The 23,945-nt window shown below is 45.3% G+C and overlaps 1 protein-coding gene across 2 annotated transcripts in view; it reads right to left on the minus strand.

Moving 5' to 3' along the window:
• LOC121639397 (voltage-gated potassium channel subunit beta-3-like) overlaps positions 1 to 21,480 on the minus strand; it is a 36,767-nt gene extending 15,287 nt beyond the window's left edge. Inside the window, exons 1-7 of one of the 2 annotated variants that reach the window (XM_041984596.1) lie at positions 21,179 to 21,480; positions 8,391 to 8,434; positions 8,271 to 8,308; positions 7,540 to 7,619; positions 6,592 to 6,636; positions 6,214 to 6,258; positions 4,401 to 4,444 (exon numbers count right to left, since the gene is read on the minus strand). In XM_041984596.1, coding sequence (XP_041840530.1) covers positions 4,401 to 4,444; positions 6,214 to 6,258; positions 6,592 to 6,636; positions 7,540 to 7,619; positions 8,271 to 8,308; positions 8,391 to 8,434; positions 21,179 to 21,480 — 598 coding nt within the window. Of the gene's footprint in view, positions 1 to 4,400; positions 4,445 to 6,213; positions 6,259 to 6,591; positions 6,637 to 7,539; positions 7,620 to 8,270; positions 8,309 to 8,390; positions 8,435 to 10,772; positions 11,310 to 21,178 lie in introns of those variants that run through there. The other variant, XM_041984595.1, reaches the window with a different exon arrangement.
• Positions 21,481 to 23,945: the final 2,465 nt, after the last annotated feature.

The following is a 23,945-nucleotide window of genomic DNA, read 5'->3' on the forward strand; positions in this document are numbered from 1 at the left end:
CCATTTGGCAGATATAGATTCCGGCGACTGCCATTCGGCATTGCTTCAGCACCTGAAGTGTATCACAAGACAATACACATGGTCTATGAGCACCTGGAAGGAGTAGACACGTCAATGGACGACATCATTGTGTGGGGAAGCACAAAAACGGAACACGACAAGAGACTGAGAAGTGTGTTAGAGGCAACCAGAAAAGCAAATCTGAAGCTGAATAAAGAAAAATGTCAGCTTGGAGTACAAGAACTGACGTTTGTGGGGGACATCCTGAGCAGTGACGGCATCAGACCAGATCCCAGGAAAGTGACAGCAATTGAAAATATGCCAAGGCCACAATGCAAGAAGGATGTACAGAGGTTTAATGGCATGATCACCTACATGGGAAAGTTCATACCTAATCTCTCTGAGAAGATGGCGCCTCTGAGACAACTGACTGAAAAGAAAGTTGAATGGGAGTGGAATCATGAGCATGAGAAAGCATGGCGTGACTTGAAGAAACTGCTCACAGAAGAGCCAATTCTGAAGTTTTATGACCCGGCGAGACCTATTAAGATCTCATCAGATGCATCACAGAGCGGGCTTGGAGCTGTTCTTATGCAGAAGTATGGTGACTGGCAACCTGTTGCATATGCATCACGATCTATGACGGACGCAGAGACAAGATATGCACAGATTGAAAAAGAACTGCTCAGCATAACATATGCCTGTGAAAGATTCCACCAGTTTGTGTCAGGGCAAGCGATCAGTGTTGAAACCGACCATAAACCACTGCTTGCATTGTTCCAGAAGCCACTCAATGACTGCCCACTGAGAATCCAAAGAATGATGATCCGACTGCAACGATACACACTCAACGTGATGTATACCCCTGGTAAGCTGATGTACACAGCCGACGCGTTATCCAGAGCTGTTGACCCTAGAGAGCCAGCAAACACCAAAATGGACAATGATGTACGAGTATATGTCAACATGATCACAAGTGCACTGCCGGTCGCAGATGAAAAAATGGAGCTTATAAGAACGGAGACGAACAAAGATGACACTTTAAAAGTGCTGTGCAAAACCATCTTGGATGGATGGCCCAACTGTAAGCAAGACTGTTCACCTGTTGTTCAGGACTACTGGAATTGCAGAACAGAACTGTCAGTTGTGGATGGCATCATCTACAAGGGAAGCAAAATAGTCATTCCAAAGTGTCTACGAATAGACATGCTCAAGAAAATACATGCGGGACACCTCGGCATTGAAAAATGCAAAAAGAGAGCACGTGAGGTGATGTTTTGGCCTCGGATTAATCAGGATGTGACAAATGAGGTATCAAACTGCTCGACGTGTTTGAAATATCAAGCAAGCAATCCTGCGGAGTCGCTGAAGCCACACCCTGTGCCAGACCGACCTTATCAGAAGGTGGGTGCTGATCTCTTTGTTTCTGGAGGAAAGGACTATGTTGTGGTCACAGACTATTACTCCCTGTATCCAGAAGTCTGTAGGTTACACACTACGACCGCAGAGACTGTGATTACATCCATGAAGGCCATATTTGCAAGGCACGGAGTGCCGAATGAAGTTTTTACAGACAATGGTCCACAGTTTTCCAACATAAAGTTCAAACAATTTGCAACAGAGTGGGAATTTGTTCACACGACATCGAGTCCACACTACCCACAATCTAACGGGTTAGTGGAAAAGTCGGTCCAAACTGTGAAAAGACTGATGGGCAAGGCATGGGACAGCGACACTGACTTCTACCGAAGCCTGCTGGTGTATCGCTCAACGCCACTAGAGTGTGGCATGTCACCGGCTCAGCTCCTTATGGGACGACGCCTGAGATCAAACCTGCCCATCCGAGATGACCTACTTCGGACAACGGAGGGAACCGGCGTGAAGGAGTTCAAGGAGCAGCAAAAAGCAAAACAAAAGTTCTACTATGACAGAGGAACGAAGAACCTACCTGAACTCCTTGTAGGGGATCATGTGAGGTTTAAACATAAAACAAACACTTGGACACAGAAAGCAAATGTTCTGAGTGAAGTTCAACCAAGGTCATACACCATTCGGACAGAAGATGGAGCTCTCCTGAGACGGAATCGCAGAGATCTTCTCAAGGAACCTGCATCTGAAGAACAGAGGTTTGAGGCTGCTGAACAATCTCACCGCATGCTTGAGACTCCATCGGGTACCCAGATACAAGAACAAACACCTAGAAGGTCTTCAAGAAATGTGAAGCCACCTGAAAGACTCATTGAACAAATCTGAAAGTGTTTACGTGTTTGTAGTGAGGTTATGTTTTCATATTATCTTTCTTAAGTTCGAGGTACAGATGCATAGCTGTGTTGTACAGTGTGTGGTTATTACAAGTTGATATTGTGGTTAAATTAGGTTGACTGAAGTTAGCTGCCCAGGTAAAAAATAATCATTTAGGTACTGTGAGGAAGACTACTCTGAGCTCGCAAGACAGTGCAAGGTTCTATGTTTATGACTGGAAAATGCTTGTTGAACTAAGAGTACTTATGTGTAGAAAAGGTGAAGGTGTTTGTTTTGAAAAAAAAAAAGGAAGATGTAATGATAGCAGCAAATACATATTTGCTTAGTATCTGTGTTTATGTTGTTTATACCTCCCGCCAGTAGGGGGCACTGATGGTGTGTATATACGTAGGCGGAGTGTTGATAGAGCCAGTTGTTATCGTCTGTACATGACATGAGAGACACTAATAAATGAACGAGTACATTGCTCTTCAAGCAACGGAGTCTTTATTAAGAGCCCACAACGAAAACAAGACAGTTTCTACTCCAGGTTTTATTCCTGTCCGGTTACAGGCTGTTTCTACTCCAGGTTTTATTCCTGTCCAGCTACAGGCTGTTTCTACTCCAGGATTTATCCCTGTCCGGTTACAGGCTGTTTCTACCCCAGGTTTTATTCCTGTCCGGTTACAGGCTGTTTCTACTCCAGGTTTTATTCCTGTCTGGTTACATGCTGTTTCTACTACAGGATTTATTCCTGTCTGGTTACAGGCTGTTTCTACTCCAGGTTTTATTCCTGTCCAGCTACAGGCTGTTTCTACTCCAGGATTTATCCCTGTCCGGTTACAGGCTGTTTCTACTCCAGGTTTTATTCCTGTCCGGTTACAGGCTGTTTCTACTCCAGGTTTTATTCCTGTCCGGTTACAGGCTGTTTCTACTACATTTTTTATTCTTGTCCAGTTACAGGCTGTTTCTACTACAGGTTTTATTCCTGTCCGGTTACAGGCTATTTCTACTCCAGGATTTATTCCTGTCCAGTTACAAGCGTTTCTACTCCAGGTTTTATTCCTGTCCAGTTACAGGCTGTTTCTACTCCAGGTTTTATTCCTGTCCGGTTACAGGCTGTTTCTACTACAGGTTTTTTTTCCTATCCAGTTACAGGCTGTTTCTACTCCAGGTTTTATTCCTGTCCAGTTACAGGCTGTTTCTACTCCAGGATTTATTCCTGTCCAGTTACAGGCTGTTTCTACTCCAGGTTTTATTCCTGTCCGGTAACAGGCTGTTTCTACTCCAGGATTTATTCCTGTCCAGTTACAGGCTGTTTCTACTCCAGGATTTATTCCTGTCCGGTTACAGGCTGTTTCTACCACAGGTTTTATTCCTGTCCAGTTACAGGCTGTTTCTACTACAGGATTTATTCCTGTCCGGTTACATGCTGTTTCTACTCCAGGATTTATTCCTATCCAGTTACAGGCTGTTTCTACTCCAGATTTTATTCCTGTCCGGTTACAGGCTGTTTCTACTCCAGGATTTATTCCTGTCCGGTTACATGCTGTTTCTACTCCAGGATTTATTCCTGTCCAGTTACAAGCTGTTTCTACTCCAGGTTTTATTCCTGTCTGGTTACAGGCTGTTTCTACTCCAGGTTTTATTCCTGTCTGGTTACAGGCTGTTTCTACTACAGGATTTATTCCTGTCCAGTTACAGGCTGTTTCTACTCCAGGTTTTATTCCTGTCCGGTTACATGCTGTTTCTACTCCAGGATTTATTCCTGTCCGGTTAGAGGCTGTTTCTACTCCAGGTTTTATCCCTGTCCCGTTACATGCTGTTTCTACTCCAGGATTTATTCCTGTCCGGTTAGAGGCTGTTTCTACTCCAGGTTTTATCCCTGTCCGGTTACAGGCTGTTTCTACTACAGGTTTTATTCCTGTCCGGTTGCAGGCTGTTTCTACTACAGGTTTTATTCCTGTCCGGTTGCAGGCTGTTTCTGCTCCAGGTTTTATTCCTGTTCGGTTGCAGGCTGTTTCTACTACAGGTTTTATTCCTGTCCGGTTGCAGGCTGTTTCTGCTCCAGGTTTTATTCCTGTTCGGTTGCAGGCTGTTTCTGCTCCAGGTTTTAGAGGATTATGGGAAGTGTAGGAGAACCAGGAAAAACTGTTTACCTTCTATGATGTGTTTCCGTGACAACCCTCGCTCTGTCTCGGCCCTAAACACACACACAGAGACACACAGGTATGAAACACCTGCCCATCGTTTCTTTATGGCTGTTTGTGTCCTCAGTATTTAATAACGCTGAGAATCAAACCCTTTAAATGCTAATTTGATGATGTATCATGTTTCTATGAAAATAAAAACATAAGATTTAGATGTTTTCTTGTGGCTGGGATTTTATTTAAAGATCAGTCTTTGATACAAAATATTTCCTAAATTTATTTGATGCCATTTTAGTTGTTTCTGTGACCAGATTTATAATTTATTACCATTTCTGACCCTTCCAGGACCTTTTCCCACAAACTGCTATAAAACACAACTGAATGTTTTTTTTTCTTTGTCTCACGACTTTTAATCGTCAGTCCTGATTAAAACGTAGAAATATGGAACTCTTATAAATGCCAGTTTGGTGATGTCGCTGTTTTACGACTACAAAAAAAACGTGACATTTTTCATGAGATATTATAATTCTAAATAATATATTTAAATATTTGGTAGTTTTGATCAGGACTGAAGTTAATTTAATCATTTGAGCAACACAAGTAGAAAAACATGAATCTGGGCTGTTTTCTAGCAGTTTCTGGGACAGACTTCTCTCCACTAATGAGCTGAAAGTAGAGAAAATGTGTCCTGTTGACCAGCAGGAAAGATTAAAGTTAGGATTTCAGAGCCTTTCAAAGAAAACCAGGTTCCTAAAACAGGAAATCCCACATGAGGAAAAACCGAATGGAGGCCTGAAACTTTAAGGATAGTCCATTTATCAGGACATCATGAAGTCATCTGCTTCTTATCAGGTCTGAACTCGGGTCAGGTGAACAACTCCTGACGGGGGAGATAGGATACCATATTCCTAGACCTGGTTCTGGTGTAGACCTGTTGCTGGGTTTGGGATCATCGTCCTGCTGCATGAGACAGTTCCAGCTTTTTCTGTCGGACAGATGGACTCGCATCCGACTCTGGAAGACTATGGTATCCTGGCAAGTCCATCAACGACTGCAAGAGTCCAGACCATCATCCCTCCACCACCGTGCTGACAGCTGCTATGAGGCGTTTAAGAACCAAACGTGTCCACTCCGGTCTGGTCTGTCCAGAGGACCTGGTTCCAGAGGTCTGGTGGTTTCTTCTGATCCAGCTTTGCTAGTCGAAGCCGCGCTGCCATGTTGTTTTTTCTCCTGCAATCTTCCCAGCAAGCCATACTGGTTCAGTCTTTTCTAACTGGACTGTCCTGAACTTCTACCCTACTGACTGAGGTCTAGACCTAGGATGATTTTCATGGTCTGATCTTGGTCTGATGCTGGGATGTCCACTCCAGAAAGATGTCTTGGTTCTAGAGCGATGGACTCCAGATAGTTTAGGAAACATCTGACAGCCTTTGTCCAGGGTCAGGGTCAGGGTCGGGGTTAGGTTTAGGGTCGGGGTCGGGGTGAGGGTTAGGTTTAGGGTCGGGGTCGGGGTCGGGGCTAGGTTTAGGGTCGGGGTCAGGGTGAGGGTCGGGGTTAGGTTTAGGGCCGGGGTCGGGGTTGGGGTTAGGGTCGGGGTCGGGGTGAGGGTTAGGTTTAGGGTCGGGGGTCAGGGTTAGGTTTAGGGAGTAAATGCTGAGTGTGTGAAATGTTGACATGAGGAAGGATCTACTGAGCTTTAACACCACATAAGAACCAGATTATGTTTTTATTATGTTTTCATTTTAAAACCTGAGAAGTGAGACTTTTCACACAGATGAACTTCATCACATGACAGGAGAAGATGAATAAAAGCGGCACTCACTGTCCTCCCCAGTAGATCTTAGTGGTCACCACGTAGCTGGACCTCCTGAGTTATTTCATGGTGGTCGCATCCGTCACCGTGAGCGATGGAGGGAGTTAGAGGGAGAGAGGAGGAGATTAAAACATGACAATGGAGACTGATGGAGGGAAAGCTGCTGAGTCACACATCAGCTCGTCTTCAAGACAAACTGCAGCTTGGTGTGAACACGGTGATGGTGATGTGTTCCTCACACCAGAGCCACACCTGCTTCTAGGGACTAAACCTGACTACATTAGTCTGAAATGAGTCTAAATCAGTTCAACACGGGAACTAAAATGTCCTCAAACTGAGCAAGTTACCGAACACCTGAAGATGTAAGAGAGAAACAAGTTGCTTTACCTCCAGCCTTTCTTCTTCAGGATGTTTCCCAGAGTTGTTTCTGCCCTGAAACACAGACATGTTTTACATCAGATTTTACCGGTTCACGTTAAAGAAAACGGCCGAGTCATGTAGAACGGTTTCTACACAGGAAAGTTCAGGTGTCTACAGGTGCATGCTACTCTGTTCGCTAATGACACAAACTAAAGGAGCTCATTGAGAATCACTGCTGAATGTTCCTGTAACCAGGATCTGTTAACATTTTATCAGACTGTTATTAACAGACTTTATCTGCTTTCTGAGCACGACACATTTAAATGGTCAATACGTTTACTACATTTAATACAATCTGAGTAATTATGAAGATTTCTGGAGAAATTTATTATAAAACTGAAAAATGTAATTAAATAAATTAAATTTCAGAAAAATCTGAGAGATGAGATGATTTAAATACTAAATATCCAAAGCTTTTGTTAAAAATGCCCCAAAATGAATGAATTTCTTAGAATGGATACAAAAATAAAAGTATTTATCATATATCTGAATAATCTGAAACAGTCTGAAATTTATCTTTAATACATAAAAGTTCTCTGGAAAATATGAAACCTTTTTTAAACAAATTAAATAAACAGGCCGGTAAAATTTATCACAGGTATGTTTATGTACACCTGCAGATGCAGTAAAATTAAATGTAATTTAACTTTAATCACATATTAATTTCTTTCAAGTACAACCACGTAGTTGAGATTTCTAACTAACCACGTGGTTCAACACAGCCTTGTAAAAAGAATGTATTTTCACCTGGATCCTGATTGTTTTCCATTACTGAGCGTTGAGATGTGCAGTACCGCCTGCTGCCTGTGGGGGTGCTAGTTTAGAGGGCGCTGTTGGGTTCTGTTGTCTAAGGTTATGAGTGACAGACCTACGACGTGCTGCAGATTGAGGACAGGTTTAATGTTTGTGTTTTACCTTCCTGATGCGTAAACCTCGGCCGTGTCGAACAGGTTCACGCCGCTGTCGTACGCCACCGTCATCACGTTCTCTGCCATCTAAACACAACAAAACAACATGAAACCTGCAGCAACGGTCAAGTCTGTGCAGCCCACACACATTCTCTCCTATCATACCTACAGGGGACCGCGAGAATTCACGACGAAGTGAGGACATCATGTTTTAAAATTAAAGTTAAAATAAAAAAACAATTCTTAGATTTAACAGACTCTTCCTCCATCATCTGCAGCTCAAATAAACGTAGTGATGAACTAATATACAGACTTTTTCTTCTTTTTAGAGAAACTAGCTAAACACTTACGTAGCTGTAACATGAAAATATTCCAAGTTACCTGAAGTGTGATTAAATAGCACCTGACTGTTATTACACCTGCGTTCAGCGTTCATTAAATACCTGTTCTTACTGTAGCATCCATGTTTACATAAGCTGTACAGCACCCGTTTATTCTGGTTTTTAGTCATCGCTACCCATCGTCAATCATTTATTTCATTAATTTAAAGCAAAAAACATTTATTTATTTTTATTTTACTTAATTATTAATATTATGTGATTGTGTCGGCTGTGGGAATCGTGATTTTTGCTTTCTCCAGTGCAGACAACACTAACGCCCTGTACAAGAAAGGGCAGAGTAGGCTGGATCTGCTAAGGAGACCGGCTGCCCGGTCCACACTCGTTCAGCTAAACAAACCTCATCGGAGATCTGAGAGCCGAACGTCACCCACGTTCCTGTGAAAAGAGGAGGAACAGCTCTGACTGCGTCCGTGTGGCGGATTTATGGAAGTGTGGGTAAGTGTGTGTCAGCACTCACCCAGTCCTAAACAGGACACTCTGAGTCCAGATTTCCCCAGGTTCCTGTAAAACAAACAGTTAATCAATGACCTGATAACTCAGCGTCAGGTCCATGTGACAGAGACAACGTGAAGACATGAGAGGCCAGCCGGAGGAAAGCTGGACGGATGTGGTGTAGACGGGTTATTTTAGTTCCAGAATGACTCGCTGGTGAAGCAGCTGATTTATTTACTGTAAAATAATGTAAAGTAAAACAGCGCGATGTGCTCAGAGGTCCGGATCTGCTGAGGGAACATAGCACTCCAGCCCTGCTGCAGAGGTGCATGATGGGGGATGTAGTCATCACGCAGTGGTCGGTCTTCAATCAGGCTGGTTAACACTGCAGATGCACCCTGAATGCATCGCAGAGTCCACGAGGGAAAATCAGCAGAAACAACAAACAGCAGCTTCAGACTCCAACAGACTAAAAATACCAACGTGACGGTTCAGCCGGATTTTACTGACTTGTACAGTTTTTAATCATCAAACAGTCAGAAATAGCTTCGAGTTTAAAAACAGATTCTTCTGGTTTCATCCTCTGTCAGCTGGAAAGTGACAAACCAGAGCAGGCAGCTGACCTGGAAACATGTCAGTGAATGCACCACCACGCACGGGTCCTGATCTGCATCATGGTGTCCGGGTTCAGGTCCGAGTGGCTGGCGATCAGGATCCAGTCCAAGGCTGGGTCACAGATGTTCAGGTCCAGTTCAAGTCTGAGTTCAAGTCCAAGTTCTAGTCAGAAACCAGGCCAGAGTGACTGATGATCAGGACCCAGTCTGAGGCCGGGTCACAGCCGATCAGGTTCAGTTCAGGTCCAGTTCAGGTCCAGTTCCGGACCAAGTCTGAGTTCAAGTCCAAGTTCTAGTCAGAAACCAGGCCAGAGTGACTGATGATCAGGATTGAGTCTGAGGCCGGGTCACAGCCGTTCAGGTTTAGTTCAGGTCCAGTTCAGATCCAGTTCAGGTCCAGTTCAGGTCCAGTTCAGGTTCAGTTCAGGTCCAGTTCAGGTCCAGTTCAGGTCCAGTTCCGGGACAGGACCAGCCCGGTCTGGAGTACTAAACTGATGGATAATGTAGCTGACTGGCTGGAGGATGGGCAACACCCTGCCGATATCTCTGACTTGATCACTAGATGTCACCGACTTTAGTTCTCATGTCACATTTGGAGTCCCTGCCATTCAGGATCCAGTACGAAGCTGGGTTACAGCCATTCAGGTCCAAGTCCACGTCCTCGATACACTTACTATGAAAACTCGTCTAAATGTCCATAAACGTTGAGGTTGAAATGAACAGAGTTTGGTTTAAATGTGGGAGTAGAGGTGAGCTAAACAACCACAACCAGCTGTAACTCCTGAATCTGAATCTGGGCCGTTTTTCTACATAGATTCAGATTTTCACGCTTTTATCCAGCTTATTTGTTCTGGAAGCATCTGGTTGATGGTTGTACATCTCAGGTGTTGACAGGTGCTCATCTGGTATCTGATTTCAGTCATAGGGACCAAACTGCTTGAGTCCACATTAAACTTACGGCTACATGAGGACAAAGACACAACTCAATGGACATGTCCATGTCCAAGTCAATGGTGCCTGAGTCCAACTTCTCTTTATTCCACGTCACTAAAAACCATCCAAGTCCAGGTCTTATTTTTGGATCCAAGTCCAGGTCTTATGTTTGGATCCAAGTCCAGGTCTTATGTTTGGATCCAAGTCCAGGTCTTATGTTTGGATCCAAGTCCAGGTCTTTGGTATGTTTCTGTTCAGGTTTTCTATGTTCCTATCCATGTCCAAATCTATGTGTGCATCCAAGTCTAGTTCTTTATTGTGTTTACATCCAAGTCCAGGTCTTTGGTATGTTTCTGTTCAGGTTTTTTATGTTCCTATCCATGTCCAGGTCTATGTTTGCATCCAAGTCCAGGTCAATGATACCCAGGTCAGCAGCACTGGAGTTCATGTAAACTTTGTACGTGTTCATTACAAGTCATAAATTTTTGAGTTGAGTCCAAGTCATCACGATTCATAATGGAGTCATGAACATTTAATGTGGGCCTTTTCTGAGTCACACTGAAACTGGCTCATCGATAGCTGATAAGCCCACTCCGAGGATCAATAAGTCCCTAAAGCTTAGTGATCTAATATGTTAACAGCTATCAGGGTAAACACCCAGGTCAATGATCATAATCAGTACCTGAGACCTGATCAATAACTCATTAGTTTAAATGTTTTCAAACACACACACACACACACACACACACACACACACACACACACACACACACACACGGGTAACATGAACCTGACTCCCACTCTGCACCTGTCGGGTCACATGACCACCTTTTGTTTCACTCTCACTCCCCTCCTCTTACCTGTACTTCATGTTGCTATGACGACCAATAGCCTCCTTCATGTGGGCGTGGCCTAGCAGGGTGTGTCTGACTGTTGGCTCCACCCTGACCTTTGCCTGATTGGAGGGGGCGTTGCCGGTGTTAGCCGCTGCCCGCCGCTCCTTCAGCTGGTGCTCACTGGCCCCGCCTCCACCACCGCCCCCTCCCACGTTACACGCTATGGACACCTGCATCTCGGTCGCTACGGAAACAGGCTTTCAACCTTTGTGTCTATGAAGACTTTCAGAGACTCAAAACATTATTCGGACACCTTCTCTGCCACCAAGGTCGCCGGTCGCTATGGTAACGAGAGGAAGAATTCATGAGTGGGACGTCAAGTTTGAGTCCGTCTGCCGTGATGAAGTCAGTCAGCCAATCAGAGCCATTCACACAACTTTCTGTCTGAGGAAGGCATCCCACCATCCGCCGGACATTCGTCCCACCACCGGAGCCCAGAGGAGGAGGAGGAGGTGATGAAGAGCGTCTGGCTGCAGGAGGAAGAGGAGAAGCAGGAGGTGGAGGGACAGTCGCAGAGAGGAGGGAAGGAAGAAGTGAGTCCCTGAAAAGAGAGGCGAGTGTCCGTCCTCTGGACTGTACTGCCGAGAGGAAGAGGGAGCTCCTCCTCCTCCTCCTCCTCCCCCCAGCCTCTATTCAGAGCCGGTCGCCTGCACACTGGGCGAGCGAGCATTCAGCCAGGAGGGAGAGAGAGGACCATAAACAGTGGCTGACTGCCACTGAGCAGATAATTATTACTGTCAGACAACATTACAGGAAACATGCTGCGCTTTAATCACGCGACCCTGAACACACCGTCAGCACATGTCAAACATGCAGCTCCAATGCCTGCAAGGCCACATTCAGGGTCAGAGACACCCCTTCGCTTCTGGAGCTACACCCGACCCTAACACAGGGAGGTGTGGAGGCATGGACGGATTACTGAGGAGACGAGGGGACAAAAAGACAGAAACCATCAGCTGGAGGTTAAACGTGACCCCAGAGACACTAAATGACCAAATAAAAGGCGTGAAAATACCACAAAAACGTGGGAAAAAAGAAAAGATCAGGAGAAAAACTGGAAAATACAGATAATAAATGTAAATACACATAAACCGAACCACATAAAAAACCCACAGCAGTCACGAACCAGCACCGAGCAGCAGTAATAACAGCAGACATGAAAGCACCACATCAGAGACGTACATTACCACAAAAAAGATAGGAAAGAATAAAAAAAGAATAGATATTTAGTCTGCACATAAAACAAGCTAGGTTAGGATGCAAAACGACCCCGTTAGACAGAAAAGCAGCACAAAGCTGAGACAGAGATGCTGGATGACCAGAGAAAACTTCAGACCAAGCCCAGCTTCAGCGGCTGAACAGCGACCCCTGTGGCCAGCGGAGGAAGTGCAGGACGCGCTTTTAAACATGAAACCTCTGAGAGACGTTTGCTCCAGAGAACCTTCCTTTTATTGTTTTAATGTTTCCTGCAGATGATGAAGACCCTCCCCCACTCTTCCTCCTCCTGTCCGCCACACAGTGAGTGGTGGGAGGCTGCATTAGAGCGGTGAGACGCCCTGGGCCAACGGTTTGATGTCACTAATGTGGATTACAACAGTAGCTGCACACAGAGACGCTGGTCCGCTCTGCCGGCTCTGATTTGCCTCAGCCTCCCTTCACAAACATCCCAGCTTCATCTTTGTTGCTGCTTATTTTAGACCAACGCTCCTTTATTCTCCATCTGGGACACGTCCGCCCCACACAGAGGCTGGAAGACACGTCGTTATGGCCCTACACTTCTTCTGGTTTCATGGACACCCGGGTCACCTGGAGCCTCCTGTCTGTTATAGCTGGTACAGCCAGGTGGTCTGATGCGTGGTCCTAGGACCAGGTAGTCCTGCTGAAGGACAGATGTTTGGATCTTTAGTTATTATTATTATTTTTAATGCTGACACATCTGACCCGGGTCAGCTGAGCTGCTGAGATGACGTAAGTCCGCCATGTCGCCTGTAAACCCAGTGAAGACAGAGATTGTCCAGGTCAGGGGACGGGGCACTGTAGTTCACAGATGACGTCCTCCAGGATGACAGCTCCTTGTCTTCTTCATCCTCACAGGCCCAGAAAGTGATGAAGACTAGGAAATCCACGAAGGAGCTAGCAGCAGAGCCTTGGTTCAGTTTTTAGTCCCGTTTACGCTGGACTTCTGGTCCTGAGGTTATTGCCTCACAGTTTGGGGGTTTTTAGTCCAGGTCGTGTTTATGTTCAGGTACAAGGTTTATCTTTAGGGTTTGGGATTAGGCTCACCTTTAGTTCAGGGTTTAGGTTTAGGTTTGGAGTTTAGGTTCAGGTTCACGGTTTAGGTTTAGGCTTGGAGTTTAAGTTCTGGTTCTGGTTTTAAGTTCAGGTTCGGAGTTTAAGTTCAGGTTCATCGTTTAGGTTTAGGTTCAGAGTTTAAGTTCAGGTTCAGGGTTTAGGTTTAGTTTCGGAGTTTAAGTTCAGGTTCAGGGTTTAGGTTTAGGCTCAGAGTTTAAGTTCAAGTTCAGGTTTTAAGTTTAGGTTCAGAGTTTAGGTTTAGGTTCGGAGTTTAAGTTCAGGTTCAGGGTTTAAGTTCAGGTTCAGGGTTTAGGTTTAGGCTCAGAGTTTAAGTTCTGGTTCAGGTTTTAAGTTTAGGTTTGGAGTTTAAGTTCCGGTTCGGGGTTTAGGTTTAGGTTCGGAGTTTAAGTTCAGGTTCGGGGTTTGTGTTGCTGATGCATTTCCTGCTGATTGGTTCATAGACTCCACGCCTTCCTTACACCTTATCCAGTCCTTCTGGTCATTTATTGGTCTTCTGGGTCCTGGTTTTTTTCGTGTTCCTGGTCTTTCTCGGTCAGTCTCAGTCCATGATGTTTAATTTCAGGTTGATCTGATCCGTTTTCCGGCTGTTGAAGCATCTTATCTTGTAAATGGATCAGATTCCTACGTCTCTAACTGGTCCTTGTTCATCCGCCGTTCTTACAAACAAACTTGTTCTCAGGTCCTTCTGATGAAGTTCTTTAGAAAAATCTCCGTATCCTGGATTAGTTCGTAGCTGAGAACCAGTCCTAAGAACATCAGATGAACTTTTTCTAACATCTGAGTGTGAACGTGTTTGAATAAAATCAGCTTCTGTGTTTTCTGCTGTTCACTTTATTAAATTAAATCAAATTATTTTATATAATAAAAAATGTGTGTAGGTGTACCTGCCCCCTGAATAAGTGGTCTAGACCAGACCTTCCCAACCTGCTTTCCCCGAGGACCCTTTGGTGTGTTTATAATTTCCTGCTGAGTATTAAATCCTTTTTATGGAGCTCAGAGTTCCTAATGTTTGCAGCAACATTGTAGAAAAAGAGAAGACAGACGACCTGAGGAGAGATTTCTGAGGATTTACAGCGTTGTTAGACTCCATCCGAGGAAACCTGATGCAGGAAAACCAAACCAAACTACGACTGAATAAAAACAGATGTGTAAATAAAAACATGTGTTTAACAATCTTTATAAAGAGAAAGAAATGCTGGTAGAAGCTTTAATATGGATAAAAAGCTAAAGAGAAAGAAACGCTGGTTGAAGCTTTAATCTGGATAAAAAGCTAAAGGGAAAGAAACGCTGGTAGAAGCTTTAATCTGGATAAAAAGCTACAGACAAAGAAACGCTGGTAGAAGTTTTAATCTGGATAAAAAGCTAAAGAGAAAGAAACGCTGGTTGAAGCTTTAATCTGGATAAAAAGCTAAAGGGAAAAAAAACGCTGGTAGAAGCTTTAATCTGGATAAAAAGCTACAGAGAAAGAAACGCTGGTTGAAGCTTTAATCTGGATAAAAAGCTACAGAGAAAGAAACGCTGGTAGAAGCTTTAATCTGGATAAAAAGCTAAATAGAAAGAAACGCTGGTAGAAGCTTTAATCTGGATAAAAAGCTACAGGGAAAGAAACGCTGGTAGAAGCTTTAATCTGGATAAAAAGCTACAGAGAAAGAAACGCTGGTTGAAGCTTTAATCTGGATAAAAAGCTAAAGAGAAAGAAACGCTGGTAGAAGCTTTAATCTGGATAAAAAGCTAAAGAGAAAGAAACGCTGGTAGAAGCTTTAATCTGGATAAAAAGGTAAAGACAAAGAAACGCTGGTAGAAGCTTTAATCTGGATAAAAAGCTAAAGGGAAAGAAACGCTGGTAGAAGCTTTAATCTGGATAAAAAGCTAAAGAGAAAGAAACGCTGGTAGAAGCTTTAATCTGGATAAAAAGGTAAAGACAAAGAAACGCTGGTAGAAGCTTTAATCTGGATAAAAAGCTAAAGGGAAAGAAATGCTGGTTGAAGCTTTAATCTGGATAAAAAGCTAAAGAGAAAGAAACGCTGGTAGAAGCTTTAATCTGGATAAAAAGCTAAAGCGAAAGAAACGCTGGTAGAAGCTTTAATCTGGATAAAAAGCTAAAGAGAAAGAAACGCTGGTAGAAGCTTTAATCTGGATAAAAAGGTAAAGACAAAGAAACGCTGGTAGAAGCTTTAATCTGGATAAAAAGCTAAAGGGAAAGAAATGCTGGTTGAAGCTTTAATCTGGATAAAAAGCTAAAGAGAAAGAAACGCTGGTAGAAGCTTTAATCTGGATAAAAAGGAAAAGACAAAGAAACGCTGGTAGAAGCTTTAATCTGGATAAAAAGCTAAAGGGAAAGAAACGCTGGTTGAAGCTTTAATCTGGATAAAAAGGTAAAGGGAAAGAAACGCTGGTTGAAGCTTTAATCTGGATAAAAAGGTAAAGACAAAGAAACGCTGGTTGAAGCTTTAATCTGGACAAAAAGCTAAAGAGAAATAAACGCTGGTAGAAGCTTTAATCTGGATAAAAAGCTAAAGGGAAAGAAACGCTGGTTGAAGCTTTAATCTGGATAAAAAGCTACAGAGAAAGAAACGCTGGTTGAAGCTTTAATCTGGATAAAAAGCTACAGAGAAAGAAACGCTGGTTGAAGCTTTAATCTGGATAAAAAGCTAAAGGGAAAGAAACGCTGGTAGAAGCTTTAATCTGGATAAAAAGCTAAAGAGAAAGAAACGCTGGTAGAAGCTTTATTCTGGATAAAAAGCTAAAGGGAAAGAAACGCTGGTAGAAGCTTTAATCTGGATAAAAAGCTAAAGGGAAAGAAACGCTGGTAGAAGCTTTAATCTGGATAAAAAGCTAAAGGGAAAGAAACGCTGGTAGAAGCTTTAATCTGGATAAAAAGCTAAAGAGAAAGAAACGCTGGTAGAAGCTTTAATCTGGATAAAAAGCTAAAGGGAAAGAAACGCTGGTAGAAGCTTTAATCTGGATAAAAAGCTAAAGAGAAAGAAACGCTGGTAGAAGCTTTAATCTGGATAAAAAGCTAAAGAGAAAGAAACGCTGGTAGAAGCTTTAATCTGGATAAAAAGCTAAAGAGAAAGAAACGCTGGTAGAAGCTTTAATCTGGATAAAAAGCTAAATAGAAAGAAACGCTGGTAGAAGCTTTAATCTGGATAAAAAGCTAAAGAGAAAGAAACGCTGGTAGAAGCTTTAATCTGGATAAAAAGCTAAAGGGAAAGAAACGCTGGTTGAAGCTTTAATCTGGATAAAAAGGTAAAGGGAAAGAAACGCTGGTTGAAGCTTTAATCTGGATAAAAAGCTACAGAGAAAGAAACGCTGGTAGAAGCTTTAATCTGGATAAAAAGGTAAAGACAAAGAAACGCTGGTTGAAGCTTTAATCTGGACAAAAAGCTAAAGAGAAATAAACGCTGGTAGAAGCTTTAATCTGGATAAAAAGCTAAAGGGAAAGAAACGCTGGTTGAAGCTTTAATCTGGATAAAAAGCTACAGAGAAAGAAACGCTGGTTGAAGCTTTAATCTGGATAAAAAGCTACAGAGAAAGAAACGCTGGTTGAAGCTTTAATCTGGATAAAAAGCTAAAGGGAAAGAAACGCTGGTAGAAGCTTTAATCTGGATAAAAAGCTAAAGAGAAAGAAACGCTGGTAGAAGCTTTATTCTGGATAAAAAGCTAAAGGGAAAGAAACGCTGGTAGAAGCTTTAATCTGGATAAAAAGCTAAAGGGAAAGAAACGCTGGTAGAAGCTTTAATCTGGATAAAAAGCTAAAGGGAAAGAAACGCTGGTAGAAGCTTTAATCTGGATAAAAAGCTAAAGAGAAAGAAACGCTGGTAGAAGCTTTAATCTGGATAAAAAGCTAAAGGGAAAGAAACGCTGGTAGAAGCTTTAATCTGGATAAAAAGCTAAAGAGAAAGAAACGCTGGTAGAAGCTTTAATCTGGATAAAAGCTAAAGAGAAAGAAACGCTGGTAGAAGCTTTAATCTGGATAAAAAGCTAAAGAGAAAGAAACGCTGGTAGAAGCTTTAATCTGGATAAAAAGCTAAATAGAAAGAAACGCTGGTAGAAGCTTTAATCTGGATAAAAAGCTAAAGAGAAAGAAACGCTGGTAGAAGCTTTAATCTGGATAAAAAGCTAAATAGAAAGAAACGCTGGTAGAAGCTTTAATCTGAATAAAAAGCTAAAGAGAAAGAAACGCTGGTTGAAGCTTTAATCTGGATAAAAAGCTAAAGAGAAAGAAACGCTGGTTGAAGCTTTAATCTGGATAAAAAGCCTCAGACTGAACTCTTGGATGATATCTGAGGTGGAGGCGTTCAAGCATCATGTTTTCTGATCAGGCAGCTGAACGGACTCCTGAAATGTTAATGACACGTTTACTCATGAATCCTACATGAGACCGGCTCCATCCCAGCTCCCCTTAGGAGCAGACCGATGAAGAGGAGCAGAATGAAGAAGAGGAGGAGCAGACAGATGAAGAGGAGGAGCAAAGTGATGAAGAGGAGCAGCAGACTGGTGAAGAGGAGGAGCAAACCGATGAAGAGGAGCAGCAGGCCGATGAAGAGGAGGAGCACACCGATGAAGAGGAGGAGCAAAGTGATGAACAGGTGCAGCAGACTGGTGAAGAGGAGGAGCAAACCGATGATGAGGAGCAGCAGGCCGATGAAGAGGAGGAGCACACCGATGAAGAGGAGGAGCAAAGTGATGAAGACGAGGAGAAAACCGATGAAGAGGAGCAGCATACCGATGAAGAGGAGGAGCAGACCGATGAAGAAGAGGAGAAAAGTAATGAAGAGGAGCAAGAGGGTGTCTGAAGCAAACGAACCCAGAACCAGTACCGCGGCAACGTAAGCTAACCTGGTGTCCGAAGCAAACGAACCCAGAACCAGTACCGCGGCAACGTAAGCTAACCTGGTGTCCGAAGCAAACGAACCCAGAACCAGTACCGCTCCAACGTAAGCTAACCTGGTGTCCGAGGGAACCAAACCCGGAACCAGTATCGCTCCAACGTAAGCTAACCTGGTGTCTGAGGGAACCGAACCCAGAACCAGTACCGCGCCAACGTAAGCTAACCTGGTGTCTGAGGGAACCGAACCCGGAACCAGTATCGCTCCAACGTAAGCTAACCTGGTGTCTGAGGGAACCGAACCCGGAACCAGTACCGCGCCAACGTAAGCTAACCTGGTGTCTGAGGGAACCGAACCCAGAACCAGTACCGCTCCAACGTAAGCTAACCTGGTGTCCGGGGGAACCGAACCCAGAACCAGTACCGCTCCAAAGTAAGCTAACCTGGTGTCCGAGGGAACCGAACCCGGAACCAGTACCGTAGAGTATGATTATTGTGGGTTAACTGGATTTATTTGCGTCACTGTGAGTTATCACCTGTTCTGTACAACTAGATGTGTAAAGGAAACGTTATTAACCAGGTGTTAAACTGTAATGAGCTAATTCACTTAATATTTTAGAAACATCTACTTTAGATAATAGTACGACTACATGAATTAATGGTGCTGGTACAACAAAACAAGTTATTTATTTCAGTGTGAGGTTCAGTTTTTCTGGAAACGAGACGACGCAGTGACGGACTTTCTGCTGTGGAAACAGATGAAGTGCACAGAGCACCGCAGGATACACACGCTGTCCACACACACGCTACACACACCCACACACACGCCACACACCCACATACACCCACACACACGCCACACACCCACATACACCCACACACACGCTACACACCCACATACACCCACACACACGCTACACACCCACATACACGCTACACACACCCACACACACGCTACACACACCCACACACACGCCACACACCCACATACACCCACACACACGCCACACACCCAGTAGACACACTACAAGCGTTACACTCGGCTGATGAACAACTGGAGCAGAACGTCTTTAATAACATCAGAATCATGACTCAGCAGCCTCCAGGACCCAATCAGAATCATCTACCAACCATTATAAACACTCTCCAGTATCACTGTTTGAATAACTGAACATGTAGCAGTCTGGTTTTTCAGCTCCCTCTGGTGGTCGTATGGAGTTACTGCAGCAAATAATGGATAGATACTGTAGATGGATGGATGGATGGATGGATGGATGGATGGATGGATAGATAGATAGATAGATAGATAGATAGATAGATAGATAGATAGATAGATAGATAGATAGATAGATAGATAGATAGATCGATCGATCTGGTGTTGGTCTCTCTGGTTACCTGTCTCACCTGTAGGGTCTGGTGTTGGTCTCTCTGGTTACCTGTCTCACCTGTAGGGTCTGGTGTTGGTGTCTCTGGTGACCTGTCTCACCTGTAGGGTCTGGTGTTGGTGTCTCTGGTTACCTGTCTCACCTGTAGGGTCTGGTGTTGGTGTCTCTGGTTACCTGTCTCACCTGTAGGGTCTGGTGTTGGTCTCTCTGGTTACCTGTCTCACCTGTAGGGTCTGGTGTTGGTGTCTCTGGTGACCTGTCTCACCTGTAGGGTCTGGTGTTGGTGTCTCTGGTGACCTATCTCACCTGTAGGGTCTGGTGTTGGTCTCTGGTTACCTGTCTCACCTGTAGGGTCTGGTGTTGGTGTCTCTGGTTACCTGTCTCACCTGTAGGGTCTGGTGTTGGTTTCTGGTTACCTGTCTCACCTGTAGGGTCTGGTGTTGGTGTCTCTGGTTACCTGTCTCACCTGTAGGGTCTGGTGTTGGTCTCTGGTTACCTGTCTCACCTGTAGGGTCTGGTGTTGGTGTCTCTGGTTACCTGTCTCACCTGTAGGGTCTGGTGTTGGTCTCTGTAGGGTCTTGTGTTGGTCTCTCTGGTTACCTGTCTTACCTGTAGGGTCTGGTGTTGGTCTCTGGTTACCTGTCTCACCTGTAGGGTCTGGTGTTGGTCTCTGGTTACCTGTCTCACCTGTAGGGTCTGGTGTTTGTCTCTGGTTACCTGTCTCACCTGTAGGGTCTGGTGTTGGCCTTTGGTTACCTGTCTCACCTGTAGGGTCTGGTGTTGGTCTCTGGTTACCTGTCTCACCTGTAGGGTCTGGTGTTGGTGTCTCTGGTTACCTGTCTCACCTGTAGGGTCTGGTGTTGGTCTCTGGTTACCTGTCTCACCTGTAGGGTCTGGTGTTGGTGTCTCTGGTTACCTCTCTCACCTGTAGGGTCTGGTGTTGGTCTCTGGTTACCTGTCTCACCTGTAGGGTCTGGTGTTGGTCTCTCTGGTTACCTCTCTCACCTGTAGGGTCTAGTGTTGGTCTCTGGTTACCTGTCTCACCTGTAGGGTCTGGTGTTGGTCTCTGTAGGTTCTTGTGTTGGTCTCTCTGGTTACCTGTCTTACCTGTAGGGTCTGGTGTTGGTCTCTGTAGGTTCTTGTGTTGGTCTCTCTGGTTACCTCTCTCACCTGTAGGGTCTAGTGTTGGTCTCTGGTTACCTGTCTCACCTGTAGGGTCTGGTGTTGGTGTCTCTGGTTACCTCTCTCACCTGTAGGGTCTAGTGTTGGTCTCTGGTTACCTGTCTCACCTGTAGGGTCTGGTGTTGGTCTCTCTGGTTACCTGTCTCACCTGTAGGGTCTGGTGGTGGTCTCTGGTTACCTGTCTCACCTGTAGGGTCTGGTGTTGGTCTCTCTGGTTACCTGTCTCACCTGTAGGGTCTGGTGTTGGTCTCTCTGGTTACCTGTCTCACCTGTAGGGTCTGATGTTGGTCTCTGGTTACCTGTCTCACCTGTAGGGTCTGGTGTTGGTCTCTCTGGTTACCTGTCTCACCTGTAGGGTCTGGTGTTGGTGTCTCTGGTTACCTGTCTCACCTGTAGGGTCTGGTGTTGGTCTCTGGTTACCTGTCTCACCTGTAGGGTCTGGTGTTGGTCTCTCTGGTTACCTCTCTCACCTGTAGGGTCTAGTGTTGGTCTCTGGTTACCTGTCTCACCTGTAGGGTCTGGTGTTGGTCTCTGGTTACCTGTCTCACCTGTAGGGTCTAGTGTTGGTTTCTGGTTACCTGTCTCACCTGTCTCAGTGGTATATTTCCTTGCTTACATGACTTGTTTCTGGTCTCAGCTGTAACCCGCCTGTGCCTCACCTGTATGGCATGGTGCCCTCCTCCATGGTGACATCACACTCCTTCAGGTAGATCTCCAGCCGCCGTCTCTCCATCAGCCTCCTGGCAGCTTCCAGTATCTGAGAAGCCAGCATGGAGTCCTCTTTCTCCTTCCCTTCTTTCTTCCCATCACTCTTCTCCTGTTTGCCAGAGTTCCCTCTGGTCACCTTGGGCTTCTTGGTGAACCCGTACAGCTCCTCCATGCTGAACTTCCCGCCTTTTCCTCCGCCCACACCTGCTGATGGTCCAGCAGCTCCTGATGCTGATGCCCGACCTGCAAACATGGCTGACGCTAAGGCAGACAGGTGAGTGTTAGCTGTATCCAGGTTTCTGATGTTCCAGGACTAAAGTATTACACCGTCTGGCTCTGACTGGACCTCAGAAACTAAATAACAGGTTTCCACCAGAAATCTGAACAATCAGCAGCAGGCAACCTGTCCAGGTGTAGCCGCCTCCCACCAGGTTGGATCAAGCAGATTTTAAGGTGTAAATATCATCATAAAGGGATTCTGGTGCCTGTTGTGTCATGTGACCAAACAGGTGATTTATCTTCATATTTCTAAGAGCTAGACTGGATGTTCTGTGCAGGACGTTATGATTACTTTGGCTTCAGCCTACGGTAGACGGACCAGCTGAAGGTCCAGGTGCATCTCTCAGGTCCTGGTTCAGGTCATCTTGATGATGGTAAAATCCTGTTTTCTGTCTGATCTTTGCAGGTTTTCCCACATGAAAGTAAAGTAATGTGAACCAACGTTAGCCGAGAACATCTGGACCAAACAGCTGAAGCATCTGATGGACCAGCTGCAGCTCATCACCCTGCACGTTGTAGAACACGTCCAACTTTTTAACAAACAGGACTTTATTCCTTTCAGAGGGTCAGTCAGTAAAAACATGAAAGATCCCAGATTCCTAGTTACTGGGAGGATTTCCTCTTTAAAATAATAAATAGAACCGGGCGCATCTATTAGTAGAAATAACAGTAACAGTAGATGTAAGTTAAACACACATTTCCTGCATCCATTAGCTGATTCTCTCTCTACCCATGATAGATCTGTTCTACCCTCCCAGAGAGCACCAGGACCCTCCACCAGTCCTGCAACATGCTCCATCATCTCAGTCATGAAGAAGTTCAGTCGTACCTGTTTGTCTGAGTCCTGCCGTCCACACGTCTGTCCACCTCCATCTGGCCGTCTGCGTCTCCGCTGCAGCTCATATTAATCCTGTTGGTCTAATCCCACCAATCACAGCAGACATCCTGGATTTAAAACCCAAACTCTGAGTGCAGATGTTGAACATGGCCTCCTGCCCACAAACCACTTTAACACGCACGCACACCGACCCTGAACGCAGCACGCAGCACGGCAACCGCTCTCTGGCTTCTGATTGGTCAGATTCAACAGTTTGGTTCTGGTTCCTGATCCATGATCAGTCACCTCTTCGTCTCCCTCTTCGTCTCCCTCTTCGTCTCCACAAAACACTCATCCATCCATCTGTCCATCCATCCATCCGTCCATCCATCCATCTGTCCATCCATCCATCCGTCTTCTACCACCCATCAGGAGTCGGGTCTCGGGAACAACTAAGCAGGGAATCCCCAGCCTCATTCACCAGCTCATAGGGGTCAGGTGTAGTGTGATCTGGGCGGCTGCCAGAGGCGGGAACCCTGGCGGTCTGATCCTCGGCTGCAGAAGCTAGCTCTAGGGACGTGGAAAGTCACCTCTCTGGCGGGGAAGGAACCTGAGCTGGTGTGCGAGGTTGAGCCGTTCCAACTAGATATAGTTGGACCCACCTCGACGCACGGCTTGGGCTCTGGAACCACTGTCCTTGAGAGGGACCCTCTTCCATTCTGGAGTTGCTCCCGGTGTGGGCATGCTCATTGCCCCCCGACTTGGCGCCTGTATGTTGGGGTTTACCCCGGTGGACGAAAGGGTAGCCTCCCTCTGCCTTCAGGTGGGGGGACGGGTCTTGACTGTTGTTTGTACTTATGCACCAAACAGCAGTTCAGAGTACCCACCCTTTTTGGGGTCCTTGGAGGGGTGTTGGAGAGCACTCCTTCCGGGGACTCCCTTGTTCTTCTGGGGGACTTCAATGCTCACGTAGGCAATGATAAAGAGCCCAGCAGCAGCTGGACGTCCTGAGGATGCTGAGGAAGTTCGGCATGTCACCAAAGATCCTCAGAAACGTCTCCAGCTGCGTGGTTGAGTCCATCCTGACCCGCTGCATCACCGTGTGGTACGGCAGCAAACGCCTGCAGAGCGGTGAAGACGGGTCCAGGATCACCAGGATCCGCTGGCCTCTCTGCAGACCATCTACCAGCACAGATCCATCATCAGAGACCCCACCCACCCCCAACACGGACCGTCCACCCTCCTCCCCTCAGGCAGGAGATCCAGGAGTCTGAAGTGCAGGACAACCAGACTCAGAAAGTCTTTCTTTTCCTGAACAGCTGATAGTCAGTAACAACGACCTGTACCTGTAACCACGGCCTGTACCTGTACCTGTAACAACGACCTGTAGCTGTACCTGTAACAACGACCTGTAGCTGTACCTGTAACAACGACCTGTACCTGTACCTGTAACAACGACCTGTACCTGTAACAACGACCTGTACCTGTACCTGTAACAACGACCTGTACCTGTAACAACGACCTGTACCTGTACCTGTAACAACGACCTGTAGCTGTACCTGTAACAACGACCTGTACCTGTACCTGTAACAACGACCTGTACCTGTAACAACGACCTGTAG

This window comes from Melanotaenia boesemani, chromosome 5, assembly GCF_017639745.1.
Source record: "Melanotaenia boesemani isolate fMelBoe1 chromosome 5, fMelBoe1.pri, whole genome shotgun sequence".
Lineage (NCBI taxonomy): Eukaryota > Metazoa > Chordata > Actinopteri > Atheriniformes > Melanotaeniidae > Melanotaenia > Melanotaenia boesemani.